General features: G+C 38.6%; 1 protein-coding gene across 17 annotated transcripts in view; it reads left to right on the forward strand.

Annotated features, from left to right (window-relative positions):
* The window catches only part of PROM1 (prominin 1), a 62,353-nt gene that overhangs the window by 14,380 nt on the left and 27,515 nt on the right, over positions 1-20,458 (forward strand). For 13 of the 17 annotated variants that reach the window (XR_001521116.3, XR_001521117.3, XM_015625219.3 and 10 more), the window contains exons 3-6: positions 9,323-9,381; positions 12,235-12,261; positions 13,785-13,990; positions 19,504-19,624. Coding sequence is in view for 15 of the 17 variants with exons in the window: in XM_015625219.3 (XP_015480705.1) it covers positions 9,323-9,381; positions 12,235-12,261; positions 13,785-13,990; positions 19,504-19,624 (413 nt within the window). In the remaining 2 variants the exon portion in view is untranslated. The remainder of the gene's footprint in view (positions 1-9,322; positions 9,382-12,234; positions 12,262-13,784; positions 13,991-19,503; positions 19,625-20,458) is intronic. The other 4 variants (XM_015625224.3, XM_015625233.3, XM_015625227.3 and 1 more) reach the window with 1 other exon arrangement.

Here is a 20,458-nt window from a genome sequence, read left to right on the forward strand (position 1 = left end):
GATCAGCCACATTGTCTGGCACCATGGATGAACCTCTTCAAAAATTGCCAGCAACTGGAGACATCTTTTGGGTTTTCAGGCAACTCTGCTGAGACACCATGGTTTTCCCAGCTTAGCAGTAGTTACTACTGTGCTGTCCATCCTGCCCCTTCATTTAATTTTTACAGGCTTATCTATCCACATAGTGCTGAACCTCATTCTCATTTCTGACTTGTAGCTCTGGAACCAATGTGGGGAGAGAGAGGAGGGGGGAGTATCAGTGAACTTACTGGAATTATGTTTGCACAAGCTTCTAATGGATTTAGTTCTTTCATCATCTTGGCTGTTATGAAGCATTTTGAGTTAATCATGTGAAATACTGTACAGAGACTGCCTGTTATTGGAAAAACAGTCATTTGAGCCTGTCTTTTCTTTGTTACAGACCATCATTATAAGATAGCACAGCCTAGCCCTATTATATTTTTCTGGTAATTTGATAAGGTGGTTGTTCACAGAACAATAAACTCCTAAATCTTGTTCAGTGATGGCTTTTTCTTGAATGATGGCAGCTGAAGTAAGGACAGCTTGATAGATCTTTGCAACAAATCTTTCCTTGAGTCCTTCTAGTCTATGTTTCATTGCATTAAAAATGACAATCAGTATTTTTTCCTCTCCCTTTTCCTCACTATTGTTTTTGCTTCTCAAGATGGTCTGTGTGACTCTCAGATCTCAACCCAAGTGGTGCCTTTTCCAAGTGAATGTGCAATGTTCAAAAGTTGCTGGAGCAAAATGCGTGAATATTACAGTGGGTTTTGTAATCCTTTTAACAGTATTAAAGATTTCTGTATATGTATTAAAACATTAGAGTGTACTTCTTACTTTTTCCAAAAATGAGTTACCTTCATGTTAGTAGAGAAACCAGGTGCCACAAATGTCAGTCATTGTAGTTTAAGCTGACTAATCTATCCGTATATACCTTTTAATGTAAGCTCGCCAGTTACAAATAGGCCCCACAAACCTACCTCTTTCAATAAGCACACAAATTTTTTACCTAAAAACACTTCAGTGATTAAATTATGACATGTATTGCATCATAACATAGGAGCTTTCTTTTGACAGAAAATACAAAATGGTGAACTTTAAAATGTGATTGCAGTTGTGAATGTGAATATTGCTACTACTGTTAAGTATTGCTTTGGCTGTTCTACTCAGTTGAAAGATGCCGATACCTGTACCAAATAAATCCAAGCATCAGGCCTAATTAGCTCTCTTCAGAGTAGCAATCTTTACTTTTGCTTTGATTTTTGAATGTAGTAGTGGTCTCTGTAGTACTTTGAACCACTGTGTGTGCCCCAGTTATCAAATGTCTGTGGAAAGTTGTGGCTCTTGCAAAAATGGGGAAGCAGAGAAAGGGAGTTCTAAGGAGTCTCAGGGAAGCTGCCAGAATTCCAGTCACTGAGGTAATCTGGTCAGCAGGGCTCCAGCATGTCATTCTCAATTAGTTATCTCTGTTCATATTTCCAATAATCCTAGTTATGCAAAAGAGGATTTTCTGTGCTTTCCTCAGTTTACAGCAACTCCTGAGGAGATGAAGAGAAAAAAACATTTATACAGTCCAAATATTTACCTCTTTGATCAATTTGCAATTCTGGTATGTCTACACAACCCAAACTGTCAAGAAGTTGCTCAGCCTGTGCAGCATGCTAAACCAGACAAACAGTGCACCAAGTTAAATCTTTGACTGTAATCTGTTGTAAATCCATACCAGATGGTGGCCTAGGGAGAACTTGAGGTAGCTACTGCAAACAAAGCAAGTGGCAAAAAATAACTGGCATGGCACAAACAGTGTGCTACAGAAGTTTTGTTGCCTTCAGAAAAAGAGAGAATGTAGTTTCTGTGTGGAATACTTCTTCAAAGCTTTCAACTTCATTTTGTGTCTGCGTGATGCATGCAAATGCATTGCAGCCTCCTAAGGAAGGATTTTTCTAAAGGCTTCTCTCTCTTTTTTCTTCTTCCAAAACTCCAGCAAGAACAGAACTTTCTTTGTAGCAAGGAACAACAAGAAAGCCCCTGCAAAGGTTATTTTCAAAGGAGAAATCTTTCATTCCATGCATCCTGTATGGTCGATATTGTGGCTATTTCTTTTTTCTTCAAACCTTTTCCTTTAACCAGGAAAGGCTCTTTAATGTTGTCTGTGCAGAATGTGCCTAAAGAGAAAATGTGACTGCACTAAAGAGTAACCTCAAGTCAATAACCTGAAGTTTGGGGCAGCTGTATGGTGTGAGGGTTTCCTGAGGCAGACTTAAATTACCTGTTTGGTCTTCCTGACTAATAACTTCCATTTCTGGGAAATGGGGAACTTTTTTGTGTGCATGAACGAAGCTCATAGACTGCTGCTTTTATCTGATCCAGTGCTGTATAATTTATTTCTTCAGTAGACCAATATTATTTTCTGTTAGGAAGGGTGTAAAGGGAGTCTCCTTAATTTCACATTCCAGTTACCTTGGAAGCCATTGCAATTCCTTGTTTTCAGCAGTTCCACCATGCTTAGTCCTACCTGTGCTCTGGCTAAAGCTCTCTCTGTGTACGCTACTCCTACAGTTTCAACCTTGCTCATAGGTGTGCATCTCCTCATGACCTACTTCATATTGTATCTCTGCTCCCTGCTGTCTCTCATGTCGTCCTGCACTGCATGCAGTATAAGCTAAGGCACGCTTCTAGGTGGTCTGGTAGCTTGTCCTTTCAGTTATGAATAAAGCAGCATATGCTTTACAAATCTGCCAAGACCTTAAAAATGTATTTATTGTGGTTTTGCTTGTGTCATGCTGTTTGTTGGTATGTGACTGCCAGAGTGCTGTAGGATAAGTAATTAAAGAATGCGGAGTCAAAGAACGGGAATGGACAATGATCATGTTGATGAGAGGAAACTGCATGCTGAAGGCAGAAGAGGATGACAAGACAGATTGCCATAGCAGATGAGAGGCTAAAATACTTAAGCAATTCAGTATATATTTATTGGATTTTGACCTCCATTAAAACAAGTTGTTCTGAGCATTGTGTAATGACAAGTTCTAGGGCTTTATTTTGCACATTAGTGGTGAAGTACAGCAGCAAAGTTCCTTTCTTACTTGTGTTTTTCTCTTGTCCTAAAGCCATGATGATTTTTTGCTCATTATTTCTTTAATGTATGTGAATAGGTTGAACAGAGAATTTCCTTTCACCACCTCTGTAATGGAAATGGGTGATCTTGTGTGTGGGCTACTGAAGTAAGGGAAGATCTGTGTGTTGTTCAGGAGTTGTGTTCGAAGGGAAGAGGATCAGAATCTCCTCTTGAGAGGAACAAGAGGGTGGAAGCTGAATCAGCCTGATGTTCCAGTAACTCAGTGGAAAGAAAAAAGTGGATGATATAGAGGGACTTTGCCTAAAAAGATAGGGGAGAAATTATCTAAGGAGGCTGGGTGTTTTTCTCTAGTTATGGACAAAAGCTATGTACCAGCATTCATACTGAGGAAAATACTGTGTGAAGAGGGGAGCAAAGCTTTTCAATCTGAAGTTGGAAAGGAATACTTTAGACTATATGAGTGAATGCCTGGATTAGATTCCTTATCTGTGCACCAAAGTGATCTCTTACTGTGTGGGAATTGGGAAGATCTCCTTCTTGTCTGTGAGATTTCTTGCCACTTGTTCTACACAGTGAGTTTTCTCCCTGCTCTGCACAGAGAGGACAGAGGGTGGGCAGTGAGTGTGTCAGGGCCCTCCCTTTCTTCAGTTACCAACTGTGCATGATGGATTCTTCACATCCATCAGCTCACCTTGCTCTGCAGAGGAACCAGAGGGAAATGGTGGTGTGGGATTGGGGACAACAAGGGTTGAGCAGAGCCCTAATGGAGGCAGGGACAGTAAAGTAGACCAAAAGTAACCTTGGGTTACCTTACGAAGGAGACCTCTTCAGTGGGAGCCAAATCTGAACATGGCTATTGGCTTGAGGCTTTGGGGAAACAGCCAAAGCCTCACTCAAGTCAGAGCAAGTATTTTAAAACGTCAGTGAACTGAAGTTGCTATAAAACTTGCTTTAAGATACCTGGAAGGTTTTTGTCTCTGCTAAGTCTGAAAGGCTTTCCTGGTTTTCTTGGCTTTGCAGGAGATACTCATTAGTGTGACTCTTAGGAAAAAAACCCCAACATGTCTGAAGTCATTTTAATTCATTTATGTCAGACTAATTGACCTATATTCAGAGAGATTCTGAACTGTTCAATGTGTATGTAGTCCACTGACTCTATCTATTATAGATACACAGGAATAGGATGAAATACTGTTTATATATGAGAATGAGATAGCAATAAAGTAGTTGTTAATTGATCATTTATATTATCAATGTAATTCTCCTCTGTTTGGAAAAAAATTCTTTAATGCAATATGAATGCTTCAGTCATGGTACTGATTGGCTTATTGGAAGATCTTTCAGAACAGAAGTCTAATATATTATATTATGCAAAATTCCCTAATATATTATATTTATGCATAAAAAGACATTAATTTCTGGCATAATTTGATTAATGCTGGAGTTGCACTACAGCTGAACTGGTTCAATGGAATTTTTTGAGTGAAATGGAAGCATAGCATTCCCAAAGGTTTTACTTCAGCTATTTTTCTGTCACCTAGATTTGAAAAGCTTCCATGGAACTTGTAATTAATTTATGTTGGTACTTAATAGCCAGACAGCTTATTTTTAAATCTCTATTATTTTTGCTATCCTTTTCTGTAGACCAGTTCTAAGGAGCACACTTAGTGATAACTTCATTTTCCTGCCATAGTAATGAGATATTGAGTCTACATACACAGTACTATTGCAATGCAGGAGTTAGTGATTATATTTTTTTTAACTGGAGATCCTCAGAGGTACTTAATATTTCTTCACAGATTGCATTGGAAAATTAAGAGTTCATCTGGCTAGTTAGATTTACTAGGGCAGATGGCATTTTGCATGTGTGATGAGAGCAGGAAGGATTCAGCAAAGCAATAATGTAATTAGCTGTGTAAATGAGCCTCACAAGGTAAATCTCTTTAACCCCAATGATAAAATGTGTTTTGCGCTAAAGCTGTGGATTACTGGTGCTATGAAACAATGTGTACAGCTGATCAAGCCAAGATTTCAGAAGTAATCCAGTTAATTTGAAAATAAAGGACACCACTTTTTATCACACCTTCCTAACACTTCTATGTTTGAAACAGAAATCGGCCTCAAGATGATACTTTGCAATAATACAAGAGAGAGTTGTGTGGAGTTACCTGAATTCAGTTTTAAATAAAAGCTTATTTGAATGCTAGAGATGAGATGTTCCAGCTAGGGAGGAAAGATGCTTCATAAAGGCAGATCAGAATCCCAGGCTGAATAAAATGTGAGTTGAGATGTCTTTTCATTGTTCTGCAGTGAGCAGTGTAGCCATAAGTAGCTCCTGTTTACACAGTACCTGGCACAGGATGTTCCCTCATTTAACCCTTAAGCTCTGCAGTAGTAACAGTGATTATCATCAGTGTGCAATAAAACTTGTAGAATCACAGTGGTTTGGGTTGCAAGGGATCTTTATAGATGATCTGTGCAGGGAGGATTTTGGTGCTGGGAATTCACTAAGGCCTGTTTTTGCCTACAGATATGTGAGTTAGTGCAGGTAATCTTACATTCAGTTCTAGCCAAAAATATTTTTTATGGGAATATATACAACTTCCACATTTCATTTGAAATTAATCAACTGGGGATATGTCTAACCGTGTTGTTATTGAAAGCTATTGAAATAATAAATTCATGGTAAAGACTGGTTGATCACTGTGTGCTGCCTGGTTAGAAAAACACCCTGGAGCATCAGGTTACTTGTGAAAAATCATTGCAAAGTAATCTAAGTACTCACATTCTGTAAAATTAAAGGAGAAAAATGGGCTGTGTAGTAGCCCTTGTGTTGTGCATGAAACCTGTTCTTACTATGAAATTTATTTAATCCATGTGGGAACCTTTTGTACAGATTTTCATGCTTTCTTGTTTATTATTAAAACTAAATGTTTTACTTTCTGGTGAACAAGCTTTAGCATCTCTAAATTTCAAAAAGAGTTACAAAGTGCTATTTTCTGTATAAGTTTGTCATAGTGTATTCAGGTTGACTTCTGTAAATTTTTTTACTCACAGGCTATAAAATACAGAAACAGTATAAATAAAACTGTGAATCAGGAACACTCTGAGCAATTTAGGCATATAACAAGAAATCAGAGGAAGGTTTGGGTTGTTTTGGTTTAATTTTTTTAAGTTTTGTCTCTTCTACTTGGGGACACTCAAAACCTAACTGGACATGGCCCTGAGTAACCCGTGGGTGGTCACTCTGGCCTGAGCTGGGAGGTTGGACTGGATGACCTTGATCTTCTGATCTCAATTGTTCTGTTTCTCCTGAGTAGTTACTTTCATATGCATAATCTGTGCCTACAGAGGTCCATAAATCTGTGTGGTTGTGGGTGTGTGTTCATACAAGTATGTAAAATTTAATGTAACTTTTTTGCGGGATTTTTTTAATGTTTAGCTTATTTTGGGGACAGACACTCAACTAGGAGAATGGATAAATGCCTTCAGTTTTTAACAGGAACAGCTAATGCTTTTAAGATTTTCTAGTACCAATTCTCAATAGTAGGAAATATATCAAAGGACATTTTTGTTAATAATAAAACCTTGCTTTCTCACATGCTTCCTGACAGTGTTTTCACTACTGCAGTAAATAATTTATAATAGAAAGTCATTATGATTGCAGGGTAACTTTGGAATAATTCACTTTGGAAGGGACCTTCAGACATCATCAAGTCCAACTTTTTTCCAAAGCAAGAATAGCCTCAAAGTTAGGAGCAGCCTGGAAATGAGAGCAGGTTGCTGGGGTCTTTTCTGGTTGCCTTTAGAGTAGCATCAAGGAGAGTGAGGCTACAGAATCTTTGGCAGTTGCCTCCTGCATATGATCACCTGCACACAGTCTGTGCTGCTTCATGCACTGAGGATGACAAAAGCTTTTCCTTTTTATTCCTTCCTATCCCATTCTAATTGAAGCTGGTCAGTTTCTCACCAGTGGCTGTCACACAGTGCTAAATAGTTGAATCAATATGTAAATAAAAGCATTGTTTTACCATTTTTCCTGTATGCTGAAAGCTGTCTAGCTGTAAAAAAAAAAAAAAAATACATTTATTATTTCATGCAGCTCTATTTCATGGATTTATTTATGTAGCATAGAAGTCAGCAGGAGGAAAGAAACGTTACCTCTGCTCAAGAAGAAAAAATTGTCTAACAGCCAGTGTGAATTACATCTTTGGGGTTTGTGCAGTTTTGCCTCACTTAGATTTGTATCTCCTTGTTACTGAAACTTTCGGAGAATCACAGATGCTGCCTGGGGAGGACTCTGCTGGTCCCAGTGTGTGAGATGTTTCAGAGTTGCAGCAGTGGATTGGTTGTGTATTGCCCACACAGTGGTGTGTACCCTTTCTTTTCAGCAGTCTCATGACTCCCAAGATGCAGAGTGTGAAAGGAATTGCAGGGATCTCGGCTCTTGTCCAGGTGCTTATTCCCTGTATGTTTTGATTTTATTTCTCTTCCTTGTGGGAACTTAGCCTTGTGTTGGCTGGTCTTTCCAAAATGGTGGTGGCCTAAGAATAGAGCCCTTGCTTACATACCACCAGCACTCTTTGAGTGTTTTGGAATGTGCTCTCCATGCGAGAAATGATTTGTGGCTTGGCAGTTCACTGATGCATTAACAGATTTCTATTTTTTAATTGGCAGTCTTGCTGGCTGCAGCTCCTTTGCAGGGACTACCTGCCTCGAGACAGCAGTTGGTGCATTGCTGTTTTGTGTTTTCTTTCCTTCAACAGTTTCCTGTGAGGAAGTCTTCAGGAGCTCTTCAATTAGTTGAGTCCATGTTCCCACTGCCGGGTATTGAGAAGGGAGAACTATGGACACTGCTTGCTTAGGAATTTGTTTTCCTGAGCCATGTTTGGGGTGAGAGAGGACTGAGATCACAACCCCTGTGAATTCCCTGAGCATACTTCACAAGTGCTACAGTAAATTCCAAGAGGCCTTGTATTTTTGGGAGGTGAACAGTCAGTTTTACAACTTCAGGTCCTTTATGGATCCCCAGGTTAGGTAACTTACAGGTAGTTTTTTCCTCCAACTGGAGATTGTTTATTAACTATGTTAATTGGCACATGGGGAGACTGGAAACAAGGGAATAGTTGGATGAAGTCCAGCTCTGTATGAGCATAGGGGGTAGAGTTCTTCCTTGAGCTGTTTGAGGTATAGTGTGCTCCTTCCTAACGTGCTTCCTTGTCATCAGAGGAGACCAGAAGTTCAGTCTATTATTTCTCCTGAACATCCAAGTACTGTTGCTTTTACACTGCCTAGCATGGAGCATGTTCAGGGTCACTGGTGCTTCTCTGAGGCAGAGGGTCTGCAGAGCTGGTGGTGCCCCTCTCTTCCAAGTGCAGCATGACACAGAAGTGACTGGGATCCACAGTTCCCAACTTAGTTTCCATAGGGTTGTCAAAACTTTGATAGATGTAGGTTGGTGATGTCCCAAAAAAGGCATCCATTTGTTGCAGCTGCCAGGGTTTACTGAAGGTGGCACTAGTTGTGTTAAATTCCTGTGTTTTTTTTGTGATTGCTGTATTTTTTTATATCGTGAATAAGTCAGAGTGACTGTTGGATTGATGCACAGTAAATAGTAGTAGCACAGTAAATAGTAATATGTTAGGCTTTTTGATTTGTTTTAGTGGTGGTATATACTCACTGTTGATCCACAGAGCAAAAAAGAAAATACAAAAATAAAAAGGGAGGAAAGGACTGGGATAATGTTGGCAAGATAAGGGTCTTTTTTGTACCCTTCAGACAAAACGCCATCATTAGCTTGCTTGTTTTGCACATTATGTATGTAATGTTGTGTGTATATTTATGCATGCATGTACTAGGCATAAACGTGAAGCAAAGCTGATACCCAAAACTTTGTCCGAGTAATTGATGCATATGTGAAGAAATGTTGTGATTTTATGGTAAAGAAGAAGACATCAGAAAAACCTTCAGTGTATTTCAGTAGCAACTGATTAATTGATACACAACCTGGCTATATTCCTGTGATCTCATAAAACACACACAGTTGATTAGAAATGCTGTTACTAGACAGATTTATGGGGGTACTTACATGCTTGCCTATGCTGTTGATTGCTGTTCTTAATTTCATTTTGCCAACCTAACCGTAGAATTCATACTATTCTCTTTCCTCCGCTTTTGTAAATTATGTTGTTTAAAACTGTGGAATATCTTGCTTATTTTCAGATCTCATCAGAAAACTAGCACAGCAGCAGTTTGGAAATACACAGGGCGATTATCAAAAGGTAAATTGTCTTTGTGTATCTGCCTAAAAAAAATGAAAATTATGACTTTGAAATTCAGGGGTTTTTCTAAACCAGGAATTAATATTGTAAAACTATATGAACAGAATACAAATATTAATTTTTTTAATAAGTGTGATGTTTTCATGAAAAATATGAGATGAATTGTAAAGAAAGTTCCACAAACTACTGTAAAGAAATTACTCATAGTTAAGGATGGCTTAAAAATTCCAGCTGTAATGGGATTGTTGCACAAAGATTGATGGCTCTTTATATTGAAAAATACTGGTTTTACTTCAGAAAACTTAGGGAGAACCATTACTGCTTAGCTCTCATGTAAGCTTCAGCTGAATTTATATTATAAATATACTATTTATATATTAGCAAGAAGATGGAATGGAATGTGCATCTGAGTTTTTGGCTGTTCTGGAGCACAGTGTTTTTTGAATCAGGAGTTGAGTTTCTGCAGTAGGAATTGAAATGTGCCCAGGCAATGGACAAGTTGCATCATATGAGCTACTTGCTTCTGGTCCCCACAGTATGGTGTGCCCATTAGGAGGATGAGTGTGGTACTTGCACACAGACACCAACTTATTGCTAGGACCCAGCACGGCCTTACTGGTGCTTCTGTGTCTTCCCAACAAGAAGCCTGTTTCTCCAGTAGCTCTGCATGGCATCCTGGTGTGTGGGTTTTATTGTTAGGATGCATCAAGTGTCTCTTGCCTGTCCCATCTGCTGGCTTGATGGCACTCTAGAGAGTGGTGCACCACAGATTGTTCCTGCCTACCTAGAGAAGAATGTAAGGGTAAGCCTTGGATGGGAGAGTCTCAGGACAAAACTCTTAGGCCATGGGTGGTATCCCTGACCACAAGCAGAGCATTTAGTAACTAGTATGTAAGTCATGAGAAATCTGAGACTAACCCTGTGTGGGGGATGTGATTATAGGGTGGCAGTGAAAATATTAGGAGTGCGTAAGAAGCAGAATGGATACAGGGCATTCATCAGTCCAAATTCTGACCTGAATACAGTGCAAAACCTTGAAACAAATTTGGAAAATGAAAATATATCAGGACAAGTAGAGTGTGCTTCAGAAGACAAAAGCATCAGTGAAAGTCAGCTGTGAGGCAGCCAGCATGGCTGTAGATGTGCCCCTGTAAGAATTTCCAATGGAGACAGGGAAGTGTGAATGTTGCTAAAGGGTGTGAATAAGTAGTTAGAAATGTTTGCGTGTGGTTTTGATCACTCAAATTCAGGGAGAATGAATTCAGACTAGGATGAGTTCAGAAAGAGTCCATTAGGATGGTCTGGGAAAACTGTGGATCTTTAGACGAAACTGGAGGAGTTAATTTTAGCTTAGGAAAAGAGTTGATAAGGGGTGTGGTTACCCTTTTCAAATATATATGGTGAGGAAGCACTAGGAGGAAGGTTCTACCTCTAGGGTAAAATACAATACTAGCACAGAAGTATGGGGTCCGAAATGGACAGGGGAGATGAAGACTTGCTCACCAAGAACTGAGAGCAACCCTTCAGTAGCAGAAAGGGAAATCTGCTTCTCCTGTTTATTCTGTTAAATTTCTGCTGTTGTTCCTCTATAATTTTTTTAACCTATTTATAGAATGTTTTAGTGACCCAGGAGGCCCTTCCCACTTCTGTGCAGTGTGTCCTAGTGTTCCCAGTTGGACTCTAACCATGAACATCTCCCTGTGCCCTGCCAGGGGCAGCAGTCTGCCAGGTCAGCCCAGCAGCTGAGCCGTGCCTGCTCAGGGGAGCCAGCTCGCTGCTGCTGCCATTGCTTCACTTCTGCTGGGAGGCTGCGTGCTTGAAACGTTCAAAATCATACTTGGTACCAGATTAGGAAGGGAGGGGAGGCATTAGTCATCCTTCCAATGATACAGGAGAAAAAATGTTAATATGTTCAAAACATGATTTCGAACATTTTAAGTAGTACTGTACAGTAGAGGTTTCAAAAGGATATGTGTGATGCTGATAAATAAATCGCTAAAACTTGAACATTTTTGATTCTCACATATCAGTCTTTGGGCTGAAGGATCTTGCCATCTCTAGCTTGTCTGCTTTTCTTCCAGTTAGGAAAAAAGGGAAAGCACTGTCAGCCATGAATTTGGCAGGCTGAGATGAAGGGGAAAATATAAGAAAGTAATTTTCCATTGTGGAAACAAAGGGGAAATTGGGTTCTTCTGAATTTCTGTCATTGAATATTTAGTTTTCAGTGTTTTTCTGATTTTACAGATTAGAAAATAGGTCAGAAATGTTAAATAGATTTCTTCAGTATTTCTTGAATGTGTTTTCTTTTTTTCTTTTCAATATAAATTAAGCCTCTACATGGTTAATTAAAATTGAGACTGAATTTTGTGTGGAATGTGTTAAGATCCCAAAACTGCTATGGAGCTACTAAAATAAAATAAGCACTGAGAAGAAGTTAGCCAATAATATCATATCAGTTATGACAGGTGAAACTCATGAAGAAAACACCAAACTTCAAAATTACACAATCTCTGGTCTTCTGTGAGATATATTGGGAATTATATTAAACAGATGCTCAGTGTGGAAGTGACTGGTCTGTCATTGTTTTAAGATGAAAGTCTTTGTTGGACAAATCCTAGATTCCTTTCCTTTACCAAAGAAAGCAGCAGCTATATATTTTATTGTAAATGTTTTTCCATAATTATTTAATGGTGCTTCTGTGCATTATTTTACTTTAGTGGCTTGTTTGTTATTGTTCTGTGTTGTTAATTGTTACGGTCTAGTCGTAGTTAATTATTCATTATTCACGGGATTTGTTTTTTGTGCATGCTGCCTGTGTATTATACACATTCTCCATTTGTTTGACTTCCACAGCCAGAAAATGTTGTCCTGACTCTTCAGGTAACGTCTTATTGTAGATGTACAGCTTTGAAAGGAAATCTAACTATGTCTGCAATGCTGCTGTTAAAACACCCATAACCATTTTTAATGTTACTTTAAATACTGTTTTTCCATTGAACCTATCTTAAAATAACATATGCTGTCATGTAATTTTTAGAAGTGATCAGCTGTATAGAAAATAGTGATTATTTTGTAAAATCCAGCCAAATTCTTCTTTCAAGCATGTAGTTCAACTTCTTCAGAAGGAAGCAGAGGTTTTAACAAGCAGTTAATAATAATTGAAAGAGTAGTTTTCATCCTAGAATTGGTAATTAGGGCAGAAATTTGCAACTCTGCTAATGGTGGTAGTTGCTGTATTTGGCTCAGTTGGTAATTAGGGATTGTGAGGAAGGGCATCAGCAAAGCTTGAACTAGAGCATGATTGGTATCTTGTGAGAAATTGTAACTTATTTTACAGGACGGTTATGCACCCTCAGTTTCATCCTTTTGCTGCCAAGTTGCCCTTGTGCTGGTGGATTTGTAAAACAGAAGAGGACTTAAAGTACTAGTGTGAGAATTAGTTCTCCTAAGATTGGGAAAGGAAAGGAGAAGAGAGATTTGTCAGGGAAGAAGGACGCTGGGGCATGCCCACACTGTGCTGTCTCTGCGCGCAGACACCTCCCTGGTCGGGTTTCGGCTGGGTTTTGTTCTCAGCAGAGGGAAACAGCATGGCCAGCTCACAGCTGTCCCCTGGGAGCCACATTGCCGCGTGTAGGGCCTTGCCAGGGCTGCCTGGCCCAGCTTCTTGGTCCCGGGGCTCTAGCAGTGTGAAAGCAAGTCAGGGTATTGGATTGCAGCGTTCCCTTTCACTCCTGCCAGCTTTTGAAAGCATCCTTTTTGCTGCTGCTGCTTTGCTGTATGGCAGCAGAATAAATGTCTTTACCTGAGAGATCTTAAAATCTGTCTGCCTCTTCATGTTTTCCAGTCCCTAAGCAGTTTTAAATTCAGCACTTTGGAGTAACCTCTGCCACTGTAGCTGTTCATCCAGTGAAATACTTGCCTTTGGGGTTCAGATGAATTTTTCTACTCTTAACTGAGTAAAAAGGAAAAAAAATAAAGCCTCCTCTTCCCTCTGATGAGGTGTTGCTCTAGTTAGCCTTGCTGACATTTCTGGAGCCTTTTTGGAAATAGATGTGAGAAACATTAAATTTGTGGCCTAGGAATAAAGATGTGTTAATTTTTAACCTGTTCCCATTGCATTGATTCACATTTATTTTTTGTGAGCCTACTTCTCTCTTAGCACTCACTCTTGTAGTTTGCCTAGCTAATACTCTAGCAAAATAGTTACTAGCTATCAGTATCTACAAAGTTATCTATCTTTTTGTTAGAAAAGTTCTCAATTATTGACAAAATATACCAAGTCCATAACCTCAGTAGCTTAGTAGATGGTTTAGTCTGTAGTTTGATTTTTAATTATTTGCTCTGTATTGATTGCAGTTACTGTGTGATACCTGCTATTACCACTATTTCTGTCTGAATTACAGGCCATCTACTATGAAATCGGTTTTATAGTCTCCGCAGCCTTGGGATTGCTATTTATTTTGTTACTGCCTCTTGTGGGACTTTGCTTCTGTATGTGTCGTTGCTGTGACAACTGTGGTGGGGAAATGCATCAAAGACAGAAGAAAAATGCTGACTGTCAGAGGAGCTGTTTTGCAACATTTCTTTTTGTTGCTTCTTTAATAATAAGGCAAGTGTGATAAAGAGAACAATACAAACCTTGGTATAGCAATTATTTTCCAGTGTCATGACAGATAAGATCACTGTATTAGCTTACAGGTGCAGGAATTATTTTATTAGATTATTGCTTACTAAAGAAAATGTAATTGCATCATGAAAAATGCTGCCACTATTGCTATCCACAGGTCATTATGTACTTACTTAAGCAGAATGCAGGTGTGAAACAAACAAACAAAATTGTTTGTATTGGGCAAATGACATTTTTGCTAGTCTCAAAACAGCAGTCACAGAATGTTACATTACACTTGTGAACACGAGAAACCATGTCCTGTGCTCAGTCCCCATCCCACAGAGAACCTGAGATCTCTCATACTGCTTTGTTCTTGGTAGTGTCATAGTGGTGAAAAAAACAAGTGACTTCTTCAGTATTTGCTGTACTCCACATATTTCCACAAGTTCAAAACAATGGGTTTTCTTCTGGGTCCTGTGTTGTTTAAACCATGCATGCACTCCCTGTAAATCCTGGAGTTTGGAAATATTTTTGTAGTGTTGGTGTTACGAGTATATTCTTGTGCTGGATGTGTAATGGGTGATGAGGAACTACAATCAAAACTTCTTCCCTCTTTCAAAATACATTGTTTGCTTTTAGGCTTTCTGTTTTCTTTTAGTTTCATGTTTTCACCTGCCTACTATCTTTATTTTGTGATTCTGTTAAAGAATAAAAAAGTGTTTTGAACTATATACTGTGTCTGTTCAGTCATATGGGCTGCACTTTGTCACTTCACTGTAATATAAATTATTTTTTTTCTTTTACTACGTGTCGTGACAAGTGGTGACCTTGCTTACCCTCAAATAGAGGACACAGTGATACCAGATATGGGAACATTCTCTTTTCTCCCAGACATCTCTAACAAACACGACCCTCAAGAATTTGAAGACTCAAAAACAGAATGGTTTAGGATGATAGGTGCATCCCATGATGACAAGACAAAAATTCTTTATGGTTCAAGTATGCTTTTTAAGTTACTAAAGTAAGTTACTAAATTTTACCTCTCAGCATGCTGAAACTGAAGATAGGTTACAGAACTTGCCGGCTCTCTTTCCACCACATTGCAGAATGCTGCTTTTCTGGCCATAATGGCTGGGGAATGTTGCCTGTTAGTAGAGAAATTAAGATTGTCCCCTTTGCTGGTCTCTTAAGCTGGCAGCAAATACACAAGTTATCCTTGTGGCATTAAGCATACCCAGCAGAGGCAAATGTTTCTTCCCAGATCATGACTGGCAGATCAGTGGTCCCTAGTAATATGCTTTCCAGAACTAAGGAAATTGCCACTTTAATTTTTCCCTTTTTCACCCCCCTTTTTTATGAGACATCATGATGTATCAGATGTTTACCCTAAGTGCTGGGGCTATGGTCTGAAATCACATGGATTTTTCCTCTGAGATCAGGTTGAGTGGAGATAATGTCATATGAAGACTCCCTGGTTAAGTCTCTAACGCTGTGAGTGATGTGCAAGGTGAGATAGAACTTTACAAGGCTAATGTTACTGATCCCAGACTGACTGAGGGCTCAAGTCTCCAGTATGCCTCTGTACAAAGAGAGATTCTCCTGCCTTTCCTGGATGATCTTCAACTAAGGGATGAGAAGTTGGATCTGTTTAAGCCCAGCTGTGCTGTAACACAAAAGGACAGTCTTACTGGTAGCCCTTGCCCCAACAAAAAATACTGCAGAAAGCCTAACTAACTAAGAGGTTTACTTAAAACTGTTTTTACATGTGTTGTATTGTACTCAGAAAGTTTCCTTGTGGTGACTTACTTGTGGAAACTTTATTACCTGCTTTTCCCTGAAGTTCCTATCCAATTTCAGCTTAGGTGGAAGGTTTACCTGTAATTCTGCCCAAAAATCACACTTCTCAAGGACTGTGCCAGAGCTGAATATGTAAGCTGTGACAATAACCAGGAGAGTTTAGTCCTGTGTGAGTAAAGTGCTTATGGCTACTTGCAGACAGAGACAAAAGAATGAAAACTTAAATATTCCATCAATACAGGGTTATACAGGTGCAGTGAAATTACTAAGGCAGGTCCTGTCATTGTTTAGCTGTAATTTCAAGTCCCCACAGCATGGGAGGCCTTCTTTGGGAGTAGGTCTCCCAAACTCTTGCCAAGTGACTGGAATGCCACAGGCTCAGCTTCACCCTGAGCTGTGCTGCTTCAGAAGATGCATTTAGCAAGGCTGGCACCCCTCAGAGTACTCTGAACCCACACCTCTGCCAGTGGAACTTCGCTTCAAAGGCAGTTCTATGGAACATGCGCGTAGAATAGCTGCTGGAGGGCCTGGGAAGGCTTTCTAGGGGGTGGACTTCTTCAGGATTACCATCTAACTGTATCTTCTCCCTCTATCTTCTCCCTCTCTCTTGCAGTGCCAGACATTCTGGGATTCTCTCATTGAGCTTTTTTTTTTTTTTCTCCATCCTTGATATGGAAAAATAGTTTTTTCTTGGCTGAGAAGGACAGGTTAAATGCACAGTGGAGAGTATTAGTAGGACTGATTGTGGAGCTTGCAATGGACTGTGTATCTTGGCAACATCTCTAGAAAACTACTAACATAGAGATGGGTTTCTTTTGTGTCAGGATGCGAGTTCACACTGACATATATATGCTGTTAATGCAGATTTTAGAATATTTCAGCCTGTAGATTTTAATAACGATGAACATTTCTTCTCATTTTTCCACTGATGTAGTGCTTTGGTTATTAGAACAAGGTTTTAGACTCAGCTTACTGGAGTGATGTGTAAAGGAAAGTTTGGAATTTTTCTTTCAATTTTAAAAAAATAAACTAAGTCTCCAATTTAACTGGTCTCCAACTAGATTTGCCTTCTGCATGTGAGGCTTAAGGTGAGAAGTATGCTTTCCTCAAAGGAGGGATATAAGAAAAAAGTCAGAAAACCAGTGATTATATATGCAGTTATTTATCTTAATAGGCCTTTAGGGTGTAATTTTCCAGTACAAGCACTTTCTGTTTGAAATATTTCTTTATAGACTGAGTCAAAAATACATGCAGTGTTTTTGATAGTTCAGCTTTTATACATGGATTTTTCCCTACAAAGTAGGATTCTATTGCTAAAGAGGGGAGGATGTAGAAACAAAATATAAAATACATAGCTGAGTAGGTTTGATATTCTAGACGTAATCATGAAAACAATTACATGCTTTTCTTCAATTTTTAATTGAAAGTTTAGGGACAGAGACCTGCTATTACATCTTACTCACTAGTCGTCTGCAAGCTTAGGCGGCAAGCATGTTTTCTCTGGGAGAGAAATGTAATTAGTTCTTGTACATTATAAAGGCAAGGGAGGAACGTTTGATTTTTAAGAAAGCATATATAGCATTACCAAATTTGTTGGTGATAGAGAATTTCCTGGTTATTGCATAGAAAAACTCATAGTCAGTTTTCTGTGCCTTCAAGAGAGCTTGTGTTAGAGCCTCTTTTTTGAAGTAATAGAAGTTGGGGAAGGTCATGTCTGGAGGCAGGAAATGGTGTTTGGCATCTTTGCAAGTACCTCATCAAACTTCGTATTTGTCCTCTTGTCTCTGTAGGATTGGTAATACATGTTGTTCAGAACCTGGAAATTAATAGTATCTGAAAAAAATGGTGGAAAAGTTGATACAGGAATCTTTCCCATTTTTTTCTAGAATTCATAATCTGGTAGCAAGGAAGGGTGTATTCTTCCAATATGTAAATGATCTCAGGGTTTCTATTTTGTGACTTAATTTTTTTTGCAAGCTCAGCTAGAGGGAAAACTTGGGTTCCCCCCTGCAACTGGTTTAGTAACATTTATATGTATCTTTTAAACCTTACAAGAAACTTGAGTGTGGAATATTGGACTCCTGAAGAATTGTTAAAGCAATTTTCTTGACCTGTTACAGAAGTGGCATGTCCTTTTTATTTCTGCTCTATGACTTTCTCATCGTAGCTGCTTACTGAATGTTGACTCAAGGCTCAATTACATAATAAATAGATTTTTCATCTGAGGTTGTGTGTTTGTTTAGTTAGTCAGAGTATAGTCACACTTGTTCTGAGTACCTTGGCTGCTTGAAGTATTTCCACTGTCTTGTTTCCTCCCACTCCTTCCATTTAGGAAGCTGAAGAGAAAGATGGTTTTGCTGAGATCTTACAAAGTACTGATTTGTTGGCTCCCAGTTGACCTTTCTGATCTCTGAGCATAAATTTGAACAGACATAAAAATGCTGTCTGTCTGAAGAACAAGGATATGGTTATAAACTCTGAGCCTCAGAGCACTGTACACATTTGTTTTTCCTGATAGCCTGAGATAGTGTGTCTTCTGATTAACAAAGAAAAGCTAAAAATATTTTGATAGCAATTGCCATCACAGTAGAGTGAAAAGAAATAATATATTGCCTTTATCCAAAATTAAACTGTTTACTATGCTTGTCATAGAATTATAGAATGGTTTGAATTGAAGGTTACTCAGTTCTTTGGTATTTAGGCATTCTGAGTTCTCATTCCTTGGGTGGCAGCTGATAATAATGTCTGCACGAGTGTTGGTCATAGGGGCAATAAATCTATGCTATTCACTGTAGATTAAGTAGGAGAATTAATGTGTGTGTCAGAATTAGTGCTTAGCCCATCAGATGGGTTTGTAGTCAGCCTGGTTTTGAGGCTGTTACCACTCTGGTGGTCACTCTTGACTTTTTTGCTATTTGTCTGGAAAGTTAGCTGTTGTGAATGTGAGCTGTTTAAAAGTCATCCTTCTCTTTAAGTCTGTTTTACACTTAAGCTAAACTAGAAACTAAGGTTCATGTATGATAAGAGATCTTTGAAGTCTCTCATGGGACCTTTAATTGCCTTTTAACTTACTGTTTATGCAGATCTGCTATGCCATAATGATAACTTTACAGTGAGAAGTGATCAAATAGAAAATAATCATCCAGCAGTGTTGACAAGAAGTCTAGCTCACTTTCCACCTTTTGTTTCAGTATCAGGAAATGCATATTATTTTAGCATTAATAGGGACTATTTGTATGCTTTTGAATGATCCATACAGTTATGTAAATAAATCTTGCTGAAGTTATCAAATGAAAAATAGTGCTTTTCACAGTTAACGGGCAAGCATTTGCTTGTAGCTGTGTCAGGGTTAATGATATTTGTAAAAGAGCCTAATGTTTCTAAGTCTCATACAGTTTACTTAGGCTATACACATTTTCTGACAGTACCCATGCAAATGGATTAGTAGTTGTACATTAATAACTTCCGAAGACTTTGGGGTTACATCACTTTTCCTTTTTTTTTTTTTTAATTACTAGTATTGTAATATATTGTCCCTTTTGGCTCAGTCTTATATCTGGCATCATGGTGTGTATGAGAACCTGTAGTAATTTATGGAGACCTTTCTTTATTTTGATAATAATATTGACTCTTTTTTGGCTATAGTTTTTTTATTCTGTCTTATGTTAGAATGTGCACTTACATTAACCAATATCTGTTATCTGTATTTTTTGTAGTGTTGGAGTGCTCTGTGCATATGCTGCCAACCAGCATTTAACTAACCAAGTCCGAGGAGCAAAGAAACTGGTTAACAGTAATTTTAAAGATCTGAAAATTTTCCTTAATGACACTCCAGCGGTAAAGAATTTTTTCTTTATGGGGAATGAGGGTGGGAGGGAAGATGTATAGTTAAGAAATAGTGCAGAAAATAATTACTTCTTTCTGCACACCTGCAGTGTTTTGTTTATTCCCTGTATATCAGTCTCACTAAGTAGAATAAACAGTGCAAGGTAAGATGTTTCCACACGGCAGTAAGTGCTTGGGAGTTATCCTGATGGATCAGCATTCCTTGAACAAATTCTGAGCTGTACTGGAGTATGCTGCTGTAATGCTTGTAGGCCATTTTCCTCCTACTGAACTAGTGGAGATCACAAGCAGATGATAAATAATTTGGGAAAAAAGAAGGTTTTAAAAGGAAAACATTTTAAAAAAGTCTGACGTGAAAGCTTGGATTCCTTATTGCTCTTTCCTGTTTCCTTGTATTTTGGGCATACTTCTATGGGCTCTGGGACAGAGCCACAATAACTTCTTCTCCAGGAATATTTTGGACTATTTTTACTGTAAACCAGAGTCACACTGTACCATACTGAACAGGAAAGATTCTTTTCTTTCAAATTCTCCTTAGTGTTCCATAAGCAATCCTCTGCATTTCTTGTTTTGTGTTGGGGGGAAAAAAGGAAACAAGGCTAGTTAGGAAGACTTGTACACAATGTGCAATTTCAATTCTTTGTGAATTTTTAGGGGGAAAAAAAAGTCTGACAGTTCTATTATTTTGACTTTCATTAGTTTTAATTATTAGAAATCAATTGTATTAATCTGTTTTACTTCCACATGACTGATAAATTAGAAATAGGTGGAATTCATGCAGTCTCATGTGGAATCCACAACAGTCACAGTAATTCTGGGATGCTT

The sequence above is a fragment of the Parus major genome, chromosome 4 (assembly GCF_001522545.3).
Source record: "Parus major isolate Abel chromosome 4, Parus_major1.1, whole genome shotgun sequence".
NCBI lineage: Eukaryota > Metazoa > Chordata > Aves > Passeriformes > Paridae > Parus > Parus major.